Below are 15721 nucleotides of genomic sequence, written 5' to 3' on the forward strand. Positions count from 1 at the left end.
TGTACATTGTCTCAAAATATACAAATGGATCTGAGGTCTTGTTCATTTTGAAGTTCTCTCCAGTAATACAGATAACATCTCTGTCCATGATATCATGTAACCCATCCATGCCAGCCCATCCTGTGTGACATTTGTTTGTATCCTCCAGGATACAATGATGAATCTGTGTTTCTCCCATTAGTTTACCACAAGAGGTTCATCCGTTGAAGAAGGTCGGTGGCCTTCCTCACACTTTCTTCACATTGAGGGGATGTCAGTAGAGCATGTGGGCTTTCTATCAATCATTTCTCATTCTCAATATACCAGATCTATAACATAAATATATGTGCTGATATTTATAACATGGGTATTAAATATAATACATATAGCAATATGTTACATATAGTGTATATATACTATACATAGCATATGTATGTAGTATTAAACTGTAATATGTCTCACTTTGTATAATATACATACACATATATGGTGTCCTCAAAGTTTTACTGAAGTTTTAAGTTTTAACTGCAGTAAGACTTTGAGGACACCTGTATATATTAGAGAAAATGAGGCATATTAGAGTGTATTAATTTTAACCTATTAAGCAATTTTAAGTTATTAAAACTTAAAACTGTACCAAGTCTTTCGGGACATCATACATATAGTGGAAATTGACTGAAAACATTCAGAAACCTGGATCTGTGACATGAGTTTGGAAGACTTTACTAGATAGTCAGGTAAAAAGGATATAGAATTTATAGAATATTTTATTCAAATTTATAGATATATGTTTTTAATTTCAGTCATTCTTTGAAGTTTGTACTCTATTAAAAGTAATATAAGTATATATTATATAATTACATATATAATTAAATATAGTATTATAAGTAAATAAAGTATATTTATAGTTATCCAGTTCTTAAAAAAGAAGACATTCAAATAGCTAAATTATCATATGTTTATTCTCTGAAGTAAAAACCCTTCAATTTTCCTGGAAAAGTATGCATAGTATCTTGGACTTATGACTCGAAGAGATCTCCCAGGCCTCATCCTTTCATTTTACAGATGCAGAAACTGAGGCCTAGCACAGTTAAGTGACTTTCCAAGGTCACACCTAATAGCCTATGCAAATTATGGTTTTCATTTTTTGAGTCTCATTAGTAAGCAATGAGAGAGTGAGTGAAGACAGTATGGAGTACTGGTTAGAGAGCTGGCCTAAGAGCCAGTCTGACCCAGGTTCAATTCCAGCCTCTGATATATCCTGGTTATGTGACTCTGAGCAAGTTACTTTTCCTCTCAGGGCTCTTATCTAAGACTTAAACCACAGAGGAGGTGCCAAAATGGGTATTTTTTGCATTGTGGAGTTCCCTGTATCAATGAAATCACAAGTGCAGTACCTTTCCCTATCCATAGTAAGGAACAAGAAAAAAACTTCCAACTAAGTAAAAGAACAGGAAAAATCCATTCAAGATGGTGAAATGTACTGTATGGACAACTGTATGGTTATTAGCATTCTCTGTGGAACTAGATATAATTCTATGTAAACTTTCACGATGTGAGTATAACTGCCTTCTCCTCTGCCCTGCCCAAAGGTATATACATTGTTAATGAAATATCACTCTGGTCATCTGGAGGGGATTGATAGAAGCATACTCACAGTTGTAAAATTCTGGAGAAAGAAATTTGTAAAATTTTGTACACTTTAGAAAGAGAGTAAAAAAAAATAGCTTCTTACAGGACAAGTGATTTCATCAGTCTGAGTGCTCTGTTGTTACCTATCCACATAGTAACTTCTTCATGTTTTTTCATTCTGTACAGTTACTAAAAAAGAGTAAAAACATTGAGTGTATTTCTCACAGTTATCATATAGCTTCAATAATAATTGCCAACCTACCTAGTCAACAGTTTAGTTTTTATTTTAAATGTTGGTCTTTAATGAGACTTGATAGATTTTCCTTTTTTTTTAATTAATATATTTTATAGGAAGTGCTAGGAAAGCATAGGTTTAAGTATTAGAAATGTAAGAGAAATGACCAATATGAAAATATTTTACATAATTGTACATATATAACCTACATGAGATTGCTTACTCTCAAGGAGGAAAGGATAAAATTTGGAACTCAAAACTTAAAAGAAAAATGCTAAAAATTGTTTTTACATGTAATTGGGGGAAATAAAATATTATTTTTAAAAAAGAAATGTAAGAGAAAAAAGTCATCTAAAAACTCTTCTAGCAATGTAATTCGTTCACATATGTAGTGCATTTGATTGAAGGCATACATTTTGCAGATTCAACATTTAGAGCAACTTCTGGAGTCTATCACTGAGAGTGAAAACAAAATACAGACTTTGAGGAGTTGGATGGAAGCCCAAGGAGAGAGACTAAAAACATTACAAAAACCTGGAAGTGTAATATCGGTGAGGAAGACGCTGCTGGACTGTCAGGTAAAAACAATCTAGCATTTATAACAGACTTGATTTAAGTATGTCACAAATATGGTAGTTTTTTATTTTTAATTTCATAGGCTTTTTTCATTCTTAGAGATAGGGAAAGTTCAAATGAAGCTACACCTTGTGTCTATACATTCCTACATTTTGTTGTTCAGTCGTTTCAATCCTGTTCAACTCTTCATGACCCCATTTGGGGTTTTCTTGGCAAAGATACTAGAGTGGTTTGCCATTTCCTTCTCCAGCTTATTTTACAGATGAGGAAACTGATACAAACAGGTCTTGCCCAAGCTCACATAGCTAGTAAGTGTCTAAGGCCACATTTGAAATCAGGAAGATGAGTCTTCCTGACTTTTGGCCCAGTGCTGTGCCACCTAGTTGCTCTTACATTTTTGTGTATATAATAATAATAGCTAGTATTTCTATGGTGCCTTTGGGTTTCCAAAGAGTTTTATATAAAGTGTCTCATTTGAGCCTTACAACAATCCTAGAGATGGGCTTCACAGGTTTTATTCTCTGTATTTCACAGATGGGGATGCTGAGTCTCAGAGAGGTTAAGTTACTTGTCCATGGTTTTCTATATTTGCTCCCCTGTTGGAGGCAGGAGTCAAACTAAAGTTTCTTAACTCCAAATCTAGTGTTCTTTCCACTGCATTCTGTTGCCTTTATAATTAGATAATCATTCATGTTTATGAGGTAGAGTTTATTTTATATGCATGTTAACCTTCATTTGAGAAAATTTGGGGAGAACAGTTCATAGGGTTCTTTGTTTTTTTTGTCACTGGAAGCTTTTGAGGGTATTAGAGGTTTTTTTTTTTCAGCCAAAAAATTTGCAGAGATTAAGTGTAGTCAGCTACCAGTTATTTTGACTTATTTCTCTTTTGGCCAATCGTCTAATTACAAAATTGCTGTAAAGTTATTTTTTAGTTCTTTCATTCTGACCCTCTTCAGAGAGAGAATTTTCTTCTAGCTGATATGTATTGTGATGAAAAAGAAATGTTTTCCACTGAGTTCCTGTCACATTTAGAACAGAAATCCAACTTAGCATTAGTCCTGAGGGATTTTGATATATTCCTTTTCTTATGCATTGCATCTACTATTGGCAATCTGCAAATTATGATAATGCTGTGAATAATGATGGGCAATACCTTTGAGCTCTTCATGGTAATTATGTGTTAGTAAAATGGAAATTCCATTAACACTAACTTCCATTGTTAGTGAATAATTTTTGCATCCATTAACTAGATATGTGACAAGTCTCTTGTTGTGTTGTCTTTCTTTTCTACAAAGGCTATTTTGCCTTCTTCCTATGTAGCAGTAGACAAGGAAGTTAGCATGGAGATTCACCAGTCTCGCTAATTATTCAAGCCAGATATTTTCTTCAGTATTTTTTTGGGTCTCCTTTAGCAAGCTGTTGACTTTTTTTTCATGATTTTCTTATGTGTGATATACCTTTCTGATCAACCATCCAGGTTGTCTTGGGCTGGAAATTTGTTTCACTTTGTGTTTTTGTGGGTTCTGCTGCTTTAGAATTTGTTTAGAGTCATTTTTTACAGGTATTTGGAGGGGTTTAGGGGAGAGCTCAAGCAAGTCACTGCTTTCACTCAACCATCTTGGCTCCACCCCAGATATTTTCATATCAGCTAAACTTATTGCATTCTTTCTTCCCCTGGAGAATTCAGAGGGAAGTTATGCAAACTCAAGACCACTAATTATACTTTCAAGTTTAGTAAAAGTCCTAAATGACTAGAAGATGGCCAAACCTGAAATAATTTTACTGAGGAAAATTGGTTAAGATGGCATGGAGGTTCTGCCTTCTGTATCTCCCTGTAGCATTATGTGTAGTTTTAGGCCATAAGTTATTATTTCCTGTTATACAGTGTCCCTAAAATCTTAATTTCCAGTTATACAGTATCCTTAAAATCTGTATTTTTAGACCACAAACTACACTAAGATTTTTGAGACACCCTGTAGATAATTCATCATGGTAGCTGCAGAGAAATTTAATATTTTTAAAATATCACAGAACATGACTTTGCCCTTTTTCTTGATTAATACCTTTTTATTTATGTCCTTTTTAAAACATCAAGACCATTTTCTAACATATCCTCTTACCCATTAAATTCTAACAAAGAAAATTTTTATCAAAATCTAACTGACAAAGCAGCTGTGTTTGATAGTATGTTCAGCATCCCACACTCATCGTTTGTGACATCTCTAGCAAAAGGAAAGAAATTTGTTTCGCCCTCTTTTCTTTGAGATCAAGATTGGTCATTTCAATTCATTTGAATGTTGTTTTCATATATGTTATCATAGACATTGTGTGTAGTGTTTTCTTATTTCACGTGAAGGAAAATTTCTTTACGTTGATTCAGTATGACTTTTCTCAACAACAAAAATGACAAATTGGAGTGGTAAAGCACACCTGATAAACTCTGTATACCTTAGAACTTTTTCACTTTACAAATTAAAACCATATAATATATAGAAAATCAGACTTAAAGAGGATGAAGATATGAAGAAGAAAGGGATGGATTTTCAAAGGAAAGAGAAGGGGGAGATAGGGAAATATGAAAACTACAATGATATTTACCACAACTATAGCAAATTCTCAGACTACAATGCTAACACCATGTTCTTGTGGAAACTGTTTTCCATGATTCCTTAAGATTAATTTTACCTTTATTTTTCCTCTTTAAAATGTTCATGTAATTTTATTACCATAGTGACAGAAGAGAAGCCTTATGTCACTTCTTTAGCTCTCTTGTGTTGTTTATTCCCTGCTGTTTTCTGCTAATAACAGTTCATCTTCATTGAGGAGCTCTCCTCTTAACAGTTTGCCTGAAGTATAGGGAAAACATGCCAACTTGTTAGTAAATAAGTATTTCAAAGATTTCTAAACAGCTGGGTCTTTGGGGGAAGGGAGGAACTAGTTTTTATCATTTCAAAACAGGAGGAAAGTCAAGAATTATTTTGATTGAAGTACTCCAAGCTATTACCCTGTAAAATATAGAAAGAATCAAGTTGTTTGAAATTCCAGGTTGATGATAGGAAATACGGTTAAGCTTAAAATCATAAAAACATATTTTGAAATGAATGATAGTGTTTTTAGAGGATGACATTAAGAAAGAGTGTCTGAAGAGCTTGTGTTCCAAGAGTATAAGGTAGTAGCAATTGGCTTCTTTCATCAAGTTTTCAGCAGAGTAATTTAGATGCTTAAGGTGCCGATAAACTAAGCTATAGAAAGAAGACCTTAGTTTAGTTGTTGCTGCTAAGCAAATGAGCAACTTATATATATATATAAAGTTTTGCAGCACGCCATCTGGGTATTGTCATTCTTACTTTCAAAGACTGCTTTTTCCAGGATTGAAAACTTCTGTCTTTCTTTCACTTGGATAAATTAAGAAGAATCAATTATGTTATAAACAAATGACTCTAAAAAGGTGCAAAGGATTCTAATTTTGTTGCCAAGGGATTGTGAAGCAGCTAGGTAGCTCATTGGATAGAGTATTGGACATAAGCTCTACAAGTCCTGAATTCAAATCCTCCCCTGGTCACTGTCCCTGGGCAAATCCCTCTACCTTTGTATGCCTCAGTTTCCTCATTTGTAAAATGAGGATAATGATAGCATCTACCAATAGAGTTGTTCTGAGGATGAAATAAGATTATATTTGTAAAGCTCCTTGCAAATCTTAAAGCACTATACAAATCATTATTCCATTAAATTGGCTTTTGATAATAGACGGTTTTTTTGTTGTTCAGTCATTTCAGTCATGTCTGACTCTATGTAACCCTATGTAACCCTATTTTGGATTTTCTTGGCAAAGATAATGGAGTGTTTTGCCATTTCCTTCTCCAGCTCATTTTACAGATGAAGAAATGAGGCAAATAGGATTAAATGACTTGCCCAGGGTCACATAGCTAGTAAGTGTCTGAGGTCAGATTTGAACTCATGAAGATGAGTCTTCCTGACACCAGGACAGACTGTACCACCTAACTGGCCTGATAATAGCTATTAGATTTTATAAGCAATCTAACATAATTGGTTTGAATTCTTCTGAAATCTAGAGGCAGAGAGGTTCAGTTAGACCATCTTGTGCAATGTAGTTTATGCTGTATTATAAATTATATCCTTGTATAAAATGAATGATTTTTTTTTTACTAATGGAATATTTACCAGAGGTTCACTGTGGTTCTCTTGAACAGACTTGCAAAGAGTAATCCTCTGTCCTTAGTACCATTCATGAACACTTTGGAATTCTATGCAGCTAAGAACTATATTTCTTTCTTTTCTAGGACTTAGAAAATCACTTAGTAACTAAATCCAGAACACTGGATGAGCTAAAAGAGAATTACATGGCTTTGGAAAATGGCCCAATGCCAGTGTTACAGGACACCATTTCTGGAATTGATGATTTATATCAAATGAGGAACAACATTGTCAATCAGGTAGTGGAATATATTTGAAATATATCTTTTTCCATTTATCCTTTCTTTACAGTCTTCCATTCACTAATGGAGAAATGTTCCATGCCATACACTTTTCAGGAGCAGAAGGATGTGTTGCTAAAGACTTCTCAGTTGTGTTGTAGAGGCAAAAGCCCTGGATATTACATCAAGTCCAATGTTTGTATTGGGCAAGGCTAACATACATGTTGCCCCAAATAATACTCTTGTTTGAGTTTGACTTATAGCAGCATTTTCTGGCTAATCATAAATCATTATCTCCATCATTGAAGAGATATGCGAGAGAGGCAATGGTTTCTATGGAAGAAAATTTGGAGCTCCATCATCAGGGTAGATGCTTCAGGGGTGTGGGAACATTGTTCTACCTGATTATATCTTATAGAAGTATTCTTCAGCTATACCATGAGCAGAAGTGTGGTGATGAAACTAGTCTCAAAGAATATTTTTGGTGTCATATTAATCTTTACTTTCTTATCTACTGGAAATTCCCACTCCTTTCTTTCCATCTTAGTTATGACTAAATACGTTTCTGAGATATCTAGCCCTGTTTCTTTCCTATAAGGCAACAGAATTTGGATGTGGCCATAGAGTCATAGATCCATAGCTGGAAACGACCTTACAGGCCATCTAGTTCAACCCCCTTATTTTACGGATAAGGAATCTGAGGCTAAGGGATGTTTGATGCATATTAATGTAAATGTAGAATTCACACTAGAATTTGCCATATTGTTTTCACTCAACTTTGGGAGGAAACTGAGTAAGCCATTATTGTGGAAATATTTAGAACCTCATTTTAAATTCTGTTTTCAGGATTCTGACTACTAGGCTATATAATTGAATCTAAAAATTGTAACTTAAGTAATCACATTCCAAAAACGGATTTTCATTTTGATACAGAATCATAACTATGCTAAGACTTTTGGAATGTCCTGTATAATGTACACCTTTCCAAAATTTTTATTATTATATAGTTTGATAATGATTGGTTACATTTGCCATAGCAGACCCTATATGATAACCACTTATGTGTAAGTTCTTCAAATAATTTTAAAAAGTGAATGAATGAAAAACCTTCATTAAATGCTTACTATGTGTCAGGCACTGCTCTAAGTGCTAGGGATATAAATGCAAAAAATTCCCTGCCTTCCAGTAGCTTATAGTCTAATAAACTGAGACACTTACATGTAGGGAACTGGTGACCAGGGAAGGGAGTTTTCATCTGGGAAGTCAGGGAAGATAGTAAATTGATCCACAGAGTAATGGCAATACTTATGAACAAGAAATAGGAAGCAAGATAGTAGGACAGATGACCAAGAAGTCCTGGATTGATGACTAGGATGGGATGTTGGAATGTAAAGCATGGTTTGGTAGACTGGAAACAGTTAGATATAATGGATGAATAGGGTGTGGTGTAGGAAGGTGATAAAGCCATATTATGCTGTATACAATGATGAAATAGGTGATTTGAAAGAGTCATGGACTTTGATGCAAACTGATGAACTGATACAAAGTGAAATAAGCAGAACCAGAAGAACAATTTACACGAAAGCAACCACACTGTAAATACAAACAATTTTGAAAGATGTAAAAATGATGTTCGATATGATGGCCATCCATGATTCCAAAGGACTGATTATGAAACATACTACCTATTTCCTAACACAGAAATGACAGATTTAGGGTATAGAATGAGACATATGTGTATATGCATATATACACATATATGCATACACATTCATCCACATGTGTGTTCTTTTCCTTTTTTTTTCCAGTTGGGTAGGGAGTGGCAGGGAGAGAAAACATACTTCTGTTCATTTAAAAAAAACAATTAAAAATAGAGAGGTTGGTGCTACAGATGTGGTATGTTACAGATACTTTCAGATGAAGTCACTGTATTGTTAGTTTTGCTTAGTTGTTGTATGTGTATACCAGAAACTTCTTATGAAGTAAAGGCAATTTGTAAATGTTCGTAATGTAAAAACATTTTGCTTACATCAATAAACTTTTTAAAAAGCAAGTATACTTACTGGGCTGGGTAAATTTGCCAATCTAGACATTTCTCAGCCCCAGGGTAGGAGTTCAAAGGCTGAGTAGATTAGCTCACAAAGATCTGTAATTCATTGGTGTGATTACCCTCAAACAGTGCCTATCAAACCCGCCTCCTGCTTTAGTAGATTGTTCTGGGTCTTTCTGGTGGCCACCTTTTAGATTGGTCCTACAATAATAGTCTATCTCCCAGCCCATACTCTAAAGCTCTTCTAGTTTGCTGTGATGTATCAGAAGTTGCACCGTGTTGGCACAACTTTCAATAAGTCAGGATCATCATGGTGAGGCATTGTAGTAGGATGATATTTTAAATAAAATTTTTACTTAAAATTTTGTACTTGTCACACTTTGTAACCCTAAAGTACTATATAAATATGAACTATTTAATTGCTACTATAATTAGCTATCCCAATTTCATCTCCTAATGGTCAACCTATCTACAACACCCTAGATACTGTCTCAACTATTCTGACTTGGTTACTCTTTACTTGGTATGTACCAGTACCACCAAGATTTCACTTCTTAACAGTACTTATCCTGTCCTATTATCTAAAAATAAGTGATTTGTCCAAAGAGACGTCCCAAAGTTGATGTTAATAGTAAAAGTACAAACCTGGAAGAAAACAAACAAAGTAATGAAAGAATGCGAACCTCTTTTTAGATCAACCTGTTCATTCTTTTTCCATAGGTCAACCAACTCGAAACCTCCATGCAGTCAGTGTTACAGCAGGGAAGGAGTTATGACAAACTTTTTGAGGAAGTGAACATGATGACAATCCGACTCTGGTACTGTGTGGAGCACAGCAAGCCTGACGTGTTATCTCTTGAAGCTTTGAGATGTCAAGTAAAGAACCTTCAGGTAAATATTCACAGCAGGTCAGAAAAAGAAAACTTAGGAGGTAACAAAAAAGTATTGGACACAAAGTATTGGACAGAAGTCTCTTTTGTGTTGTTACCAGTACATAGAAAATACAGCTCTAAACAGCTTCGTAGAAATGCCCAGTTAACATTCTATGTGAGTAATTGATCAAATTGTTGACATCAAAATTTAAATATTTGTACACATAATTATTTAAATTTATTTAAATTATTAATCATTTGAGTTAATTAACTTATCAATTATTTAAATTTAAAAAGGCAACATGGAATAGGTAGTATTGATTTGATTATTCTGCCCAGAACACGAGTGGGAAAGAGAGATAGTGGAGAAGATGGCAAGATGGCCTGGATGGATGGGATGCTAGTTTGTGACACATGGTCTGGTGACCTGGGACTGGTTAGAAATAGTGCATAGGATAGAAATTAAAAATTGGAGTCAGAAAGACCTGGGTTTTGTACTAACTATGTACTAACTATGTGACCAAGGGTAAGTTATTTAATCAACCTTTGCCACAGGTGGCAGCTATAGATGAATTGCAGATCAGTATAAGTGGAGAGAGTTTCTTTACTAGTTCTTTACCACAATGAATCACAAAATAATTCAATTGTAAGGGGAAATTTCTTTACAATGAGTGCAGTCCAAAAGTAGAACGGGGTGTTTCAAGAAGTAACAATTTCCTATTAATGGATGGAATTGTCAGGAATTCCTGTTCAGGCACAGGTTAGACTGATTGACCTCTGACATCCCTTCAAAATCTTAAATTATGTGATTCTTTAAGTTTTGTAAAACTGTAAACTGGGTTTTTCTAATTGTTTACTACTTTCAGTCTTTGAATGTGTTTAACTGCTATTGGAATCTGGTTATATTGGCAAACTTCCCTTTAGGATAGTAGATCAAATGGTGCTTAATTCCTATTCATACATATTCTTAGCTTCTTCAAGATGAAGCAGAGAGCAGTGAAGGAAATTGGAGCAAACTCCAGGACGCTATTCGTCAACTCAAAGAGTACTGTCCTTCGGTCACTGAGATAATTGAACAGAAGTGTCAAGAAGCACATACCAGGTACATTTAAGATAAATACAGTGGGTGTCTCTCCAATTTACCAGCTCCTACATGAAGTTATATGGACAATAGAACAATGCCTCACAGCCATCACGTTTTATCATTTTCTGAGCTGACTGATTTTCAGTCTTCTTATGTCTTCTGCTGTCAGGAAGCTTTTCCTCTAAAAAAGATATAATATCATAGAGGATGTAATCTGTTTCCTGGGAGTAAGGTAAAATAGAAATTTCTCTAATCACAAACAGAATGAGGAAAGAAAACAGATACTATAGAAATTTTAATTTTAATTAAAAAAAAATCTAAACCCTAATACAATGAGCTTTTCCATATACAAAATAGAACAGAGAGCTGTGTATGAAACCACACATCTCTATTACACATTTTGTTTTTTTCCTTTTATCTTTAATAAATTCAACATGTAACTTTCAAAGCTGTCATGCAAGACTGTGTTTCCTCCTGGCCTTCCTTCTATTCTCTTCTGTGAATTTTTCTAAATACTTCAATGACCTTCTTTTCTTTCTCTTTTTTCCCCTAATCCAGCCTTATGGCTAGCTCTACTCTCCCTACCATCTCCCACCCCTCAATTAAAAAAAAATCTTTGTGACAAATATGCACAGTTAAGCAAAACAAATTCTCTCATTGCCCATGTCTAAATATCTATTTCTCATTCTTCATCTTGAGTCCATCATCTCTGTCAGGAGGTGGGTAGCATACTTAATCATTGGTTCTCTGGAATTGAGGTTGGTCATTGAATTGAATACAATTCTTTAAGTCTTTCAAAGTTTTTCTTTACCATGTTGTTGTTATATAAATTTTTCTCTGATTTATGTTCACACTGTATCAGCTCACACAAGTCTTCCCAGGTTTCTCAGAAATGGTCCTTTTCATCATTTCTTACAGCACAATAATTTTCCATTATATTTATATGTCAAAAGTTGCTCAGCCATTCCCCACTTGATGAGTACCTCACCACCTCCCTTGTTTTCCAATTCTTCGCTTTAACTAAAATTATTGTTATAAATATTCTTATACATACTGATCTTTGATCTCTCTCAGAAATATAGGCCTACTAATGGTATTGTTGGGCCAAAAGGTTTGCACATTTAGTGACTTTGTAGACATCATTCCAATAACTTTCCAGAATAATTGGACCAATTCACTTCTCTACCAATAGTAAATTAGTGTGTCTGTCTTCCCACAGCCTCTCCAACATTTTTCTTTTTCCTTTTTCCTCATTCTTGCAAATCTAATACGTGTGAGGTAGAACCTCAGAGTTAATTTTAATTTCTATGTATAGAGATAAATAATTTTCTAATTATTTTAATTAGTGATTTGGAGCATTTTTTTTAACATGATGATTGACAGGCCTAGATTTCTTTCTTTGAGAACTGCCAATTCATATTTATTCTTTTGAGGAATGGCTCTTGTTTGTATATATTTGAATCAGTTCTTTTAAATATCAGATCCTTATTGGAGAAGCTTACCTACAGACACTTTCAAGAGGTACTGGTTGGCCTTCTCCATGTGTCTTTCAGTGACACATTTGTGTTTTAAATTAAAGAATCCTCGGTTATGTTTGATTTTCAGTTAAGCCGTTATTGGAAATAACAATTATCATTCTACTTTCTACTTTCAGTTGGAGAGCCCAGATTATGGAAAATGGAATAAATAGGATATTTCATTTATTTGTTTGTTGACAGGTGGACTCGAGTGAATCATGAAATTGCAGATCAGTTACAATCAGCCCAAGGTATGTTACAGCTTTGGGAGTCTTACACTGTTGCTCATGCTGAAGCGACAGCAAGGCTGGAACAGCTTGAAGAGAAGTTCAAACACATTTTGAACATTAACATGTCTGGAGACAACCTGAGTGAGATCCTAACCCGGGCACTGAAGGATGCAAAGGTAGGTACAAAGACCCTTCCCTTCCTCTTGCTTAACCATGAGTAGAAGAACACTGTACTCTGGTCAGGAGACCTGGGATCTAGTTCATATTTTTCTATTGACTAACCTGTAGTGACGTCTGTGTGGATCACTATTTCTTTATTGGAAGAGGCTAGACTGGGTAATCTTAAAGTACGCTTGGGTGAAAGGACTGTGTTTTGTTTATTAATGTGCCTCGTGTTGCACACCCATCGGTAAGAGTTCATTAAATGAAGTGAGGTATTTTTAAACAGAGGGCTGACTTTGTACCTGTACATATTAAACCACAAAAACTCAGGAAAGGGATTAGATCCAGGATAGAGCTTTGATTCAGTCACTATTAAGCCTTATTGTACAGAGGATTTAAAAGTATAAGGGACTATCCTCCTCTAGTCTTCTTGACAAAGTGATATTAGATAGATAGATCGATGCACACATACAAGAAGCTGCCAAATACTAATACAAGGCAATTTTACTAGTTTGTGCCTAAGATATTGCTATATACAATGAATGCAGGTGTGATTAGCAACAGATTAACGTGGGGTAGAGAAAGAACTTCAAGGAGAAAAGAAGCTGCCAGATAGGAGAGATGACAGTAATAGATCAGGTACGCTGCTTCCACTATCAAGCAACAGGACGAAAGAATAGCAGATGATACCAGACCTGATATTTTGAAAGCAACAAATGTGTTTCAATGAAGATTCATGGCCATACAGACATAGGCAGGTAAAACCACAAAGGCTAATTTCAAGCAGACCAATTGTATGTTGGAGAGTGGGAGAAAAAATACCAACAACACATAATTGAGTACTTCTTTCACAGGAAGCATACCATTTGCTCTTGTACTAACAGTTATCTCAGGCTGTTTGTGTAAATTGGGTAGAGCAGTGGACTTGGAATCGAGAAGGCCTGAGCTCATTACTCCCACCTCCAATACTTACTAGCTGTGTGACTTAGGGCAAGTTACTCAACCTCTGTCCACTGTAAAATGAGGATAATAAACCTATCTCATGGGGTTGTTGTGAGAATCAAAAGAGATAGTATATGTAAAGCACTTTGCAAACCTATCTCTGTCATCATTACTACCACCACCACCACCACCATCACCATCGCCATCACCGTCATCGTCATCATCATCATCATCATCTGTCTAGGCCTAGGCATCATCATTTTCTCTGGTATTCAATGTGCTGGCTAGATTTGTTTGGACAGGATAGCGATAGCAAATATAGTGTGAAAAAGATTTTTTTTTCATATTTCTTTTATCCACACCTGCAAAGCTCAGTCTCTTTTTGTTCATCATGCTAGTATTCAGTAACTAGACTCAGCTTTTTAAATGCCTCTGTTTGGAAACCAAAGTTGAACCAAAGCTCATTGACACCTACACGTGGAGTAGGTATCAGTTCTGCTGATTTTTAATTTAAAAAATTTAATTTCAAAAATCATTTATACTGATTTCTAATTTCAAAAATCATTTCTATTGATTTTTAGTTTCAAAAGTCTTAAGTTGACCCATGCCCATACAGATACTTCAAGCACCTTAGAGCCTAATAACAGTTCCATATTCCCTGTGGGTACTCCACATCTTTTAATGAAAATTTTGTTTCATTAATGCTCTATCAAGGAACTGTTTTAGAAATGGAAACTAGGAATAATTGGAATGAATCTGTGTATGATTTGAGAGTATCTAACTAGGAACTGTGCTGCATCATCATGCTTAATGTTAAAAGAATTTTGTCCAGAGATTTTAGAAAGCTTCACCACTCTTTTTGGAAAACAAACAGACTTGAGAGTAAACAAGAGAATCAATCAGAAAAAACCGAAAACCCAAAACTGTTTGAACATTTGCAATCTGAGTGCCTATGAGGCTTCAAGAAAATCATGGGGTACAATTCTTCCCACCATCAAGTTACAGAGAGTCCAGTTGAAGGTGGAAGACTAACACTTGAGATACTGAGAACAATTCGATATGCATTTATTAAGTGCTTAGTATATACTAAATGCAAAAAGTACCTCAAGGAATTTACGTTCTAATGGGGGAAGATCTCACACAAAAGAGAGTAGAAAAGACACTGGGGATTGGAAGGAAGAGAAAATGCCAAAGATCAAGAATGATTTAAGACAGCTTATAATGTTTATGATAAACTGCTTATATTTTTTTTCATAAGGCAGCTAGGTGGTGCAGTGGATAGAGTGCTGAGCCTGGAGTCAGGAAGACTCATCTTCCCAAGTTTAAATCTGGACTCACACCCTTACTAGCTGTGTGACCCTGGGCAGGTCATTTAGCCCCATTTTCCTCATCTGTAAAATGAGTTGGAGAAGAAACTGGCAAACCACTCCAGGATCTTTGTCAAGAACACCCTAATTGGGGTCACAAAGAGTCAGACATGCCTGAAAAATGACTGAACAACAACATACATAATAAGAAGTATAATAGAAGCTCAATAAAACATGAATATCACAGAGTCTCATAGATCTAGAGCTTGGGAAGGGAACTTGGGAGACCCTCTATTTTGGAGGTCATCATTGTAGGCCTCCTGCTTTTGTAGTGTCTTGCTTGTATAGTCCTTGAGCTAAGGATGGCTTTTAATGTAAAATTAAATTTTGTATGGTCTAGAGGCAGCTTGGTGACACAGTGGAGAAGAGTGCTGGGACTAGAGTCAGGAAGTCCTGAGTTCAAATCCAGCCTAAGATACTATCTCTGTGACCCTGGGCAAACCACTTAACCTTGTATGCCTCAGTTTCCTCAAATGTAAAATAAGGATAAAAATAGCATCTACTTCCAAGGGTGGGGCAACTAGGTGGTACAGTGAACAGAGTGCCAGACCTGAAGTCAGGAAGACTGATCTTCCTAAGTTCAAATCTGGCCTCAGACACTTACTATCTGACCGACCCTGGGCAAGTCACTTAACCCTC

At 35.3% G+C, this 15721-nt stretch overlaps 1 protein-coding gene across 6 annotated transcripts in view; it reads left to right on the plus strand.

Moving 5' to 3' along the window:
* The window catches only part of SYNE2 (spectrin repeat containing nuclear envelope protein 2), a 415658-nt gene that overhangs the window by 319370 nt on the left and 80567 nt on the right, over window positions 1-15721 (plus strand). For all 6 annotated transcript variants that reach the window (XM_027842877.1, XM_027842872.1, XM_027842874.1 and 3 more), the window contains 5 exons: window positions 2269-2424; window positions 6724-6876; window positions 9629-9799; window positions 10752-10882; window positions 12583-12787. In XM_027842877.1, coding sequence (XP_027698678.1) covers window positions 2269-2424; window positions 6724-6876; window positions 9629-9799; window positions 10752-10882; window positions 12583-12787 — 816 coding nt within the window. The remainder of the gene's footprint in view (window positions 1-2268; window positions 2425-6723; window positions 6877-9628; window positions 9800-10751; window positions 10883-12582; window positions 12788-15721) is intronic.

Source organism: Vombatus ursinus, unplaced genomic scaffold, assembly GCF_900497805.2.
Source record: "Vombatus ursinus unplaced genomic scaffold, bare-nosed wombat genome assembly UNPS02014893.1, whole genome shotgun sequence".
NCBI lineage: Eukaryota > Metazoa > Chordata > Mammalia > Diprotodontia > Vombatidae > Vombatus > Vombatus ursinus.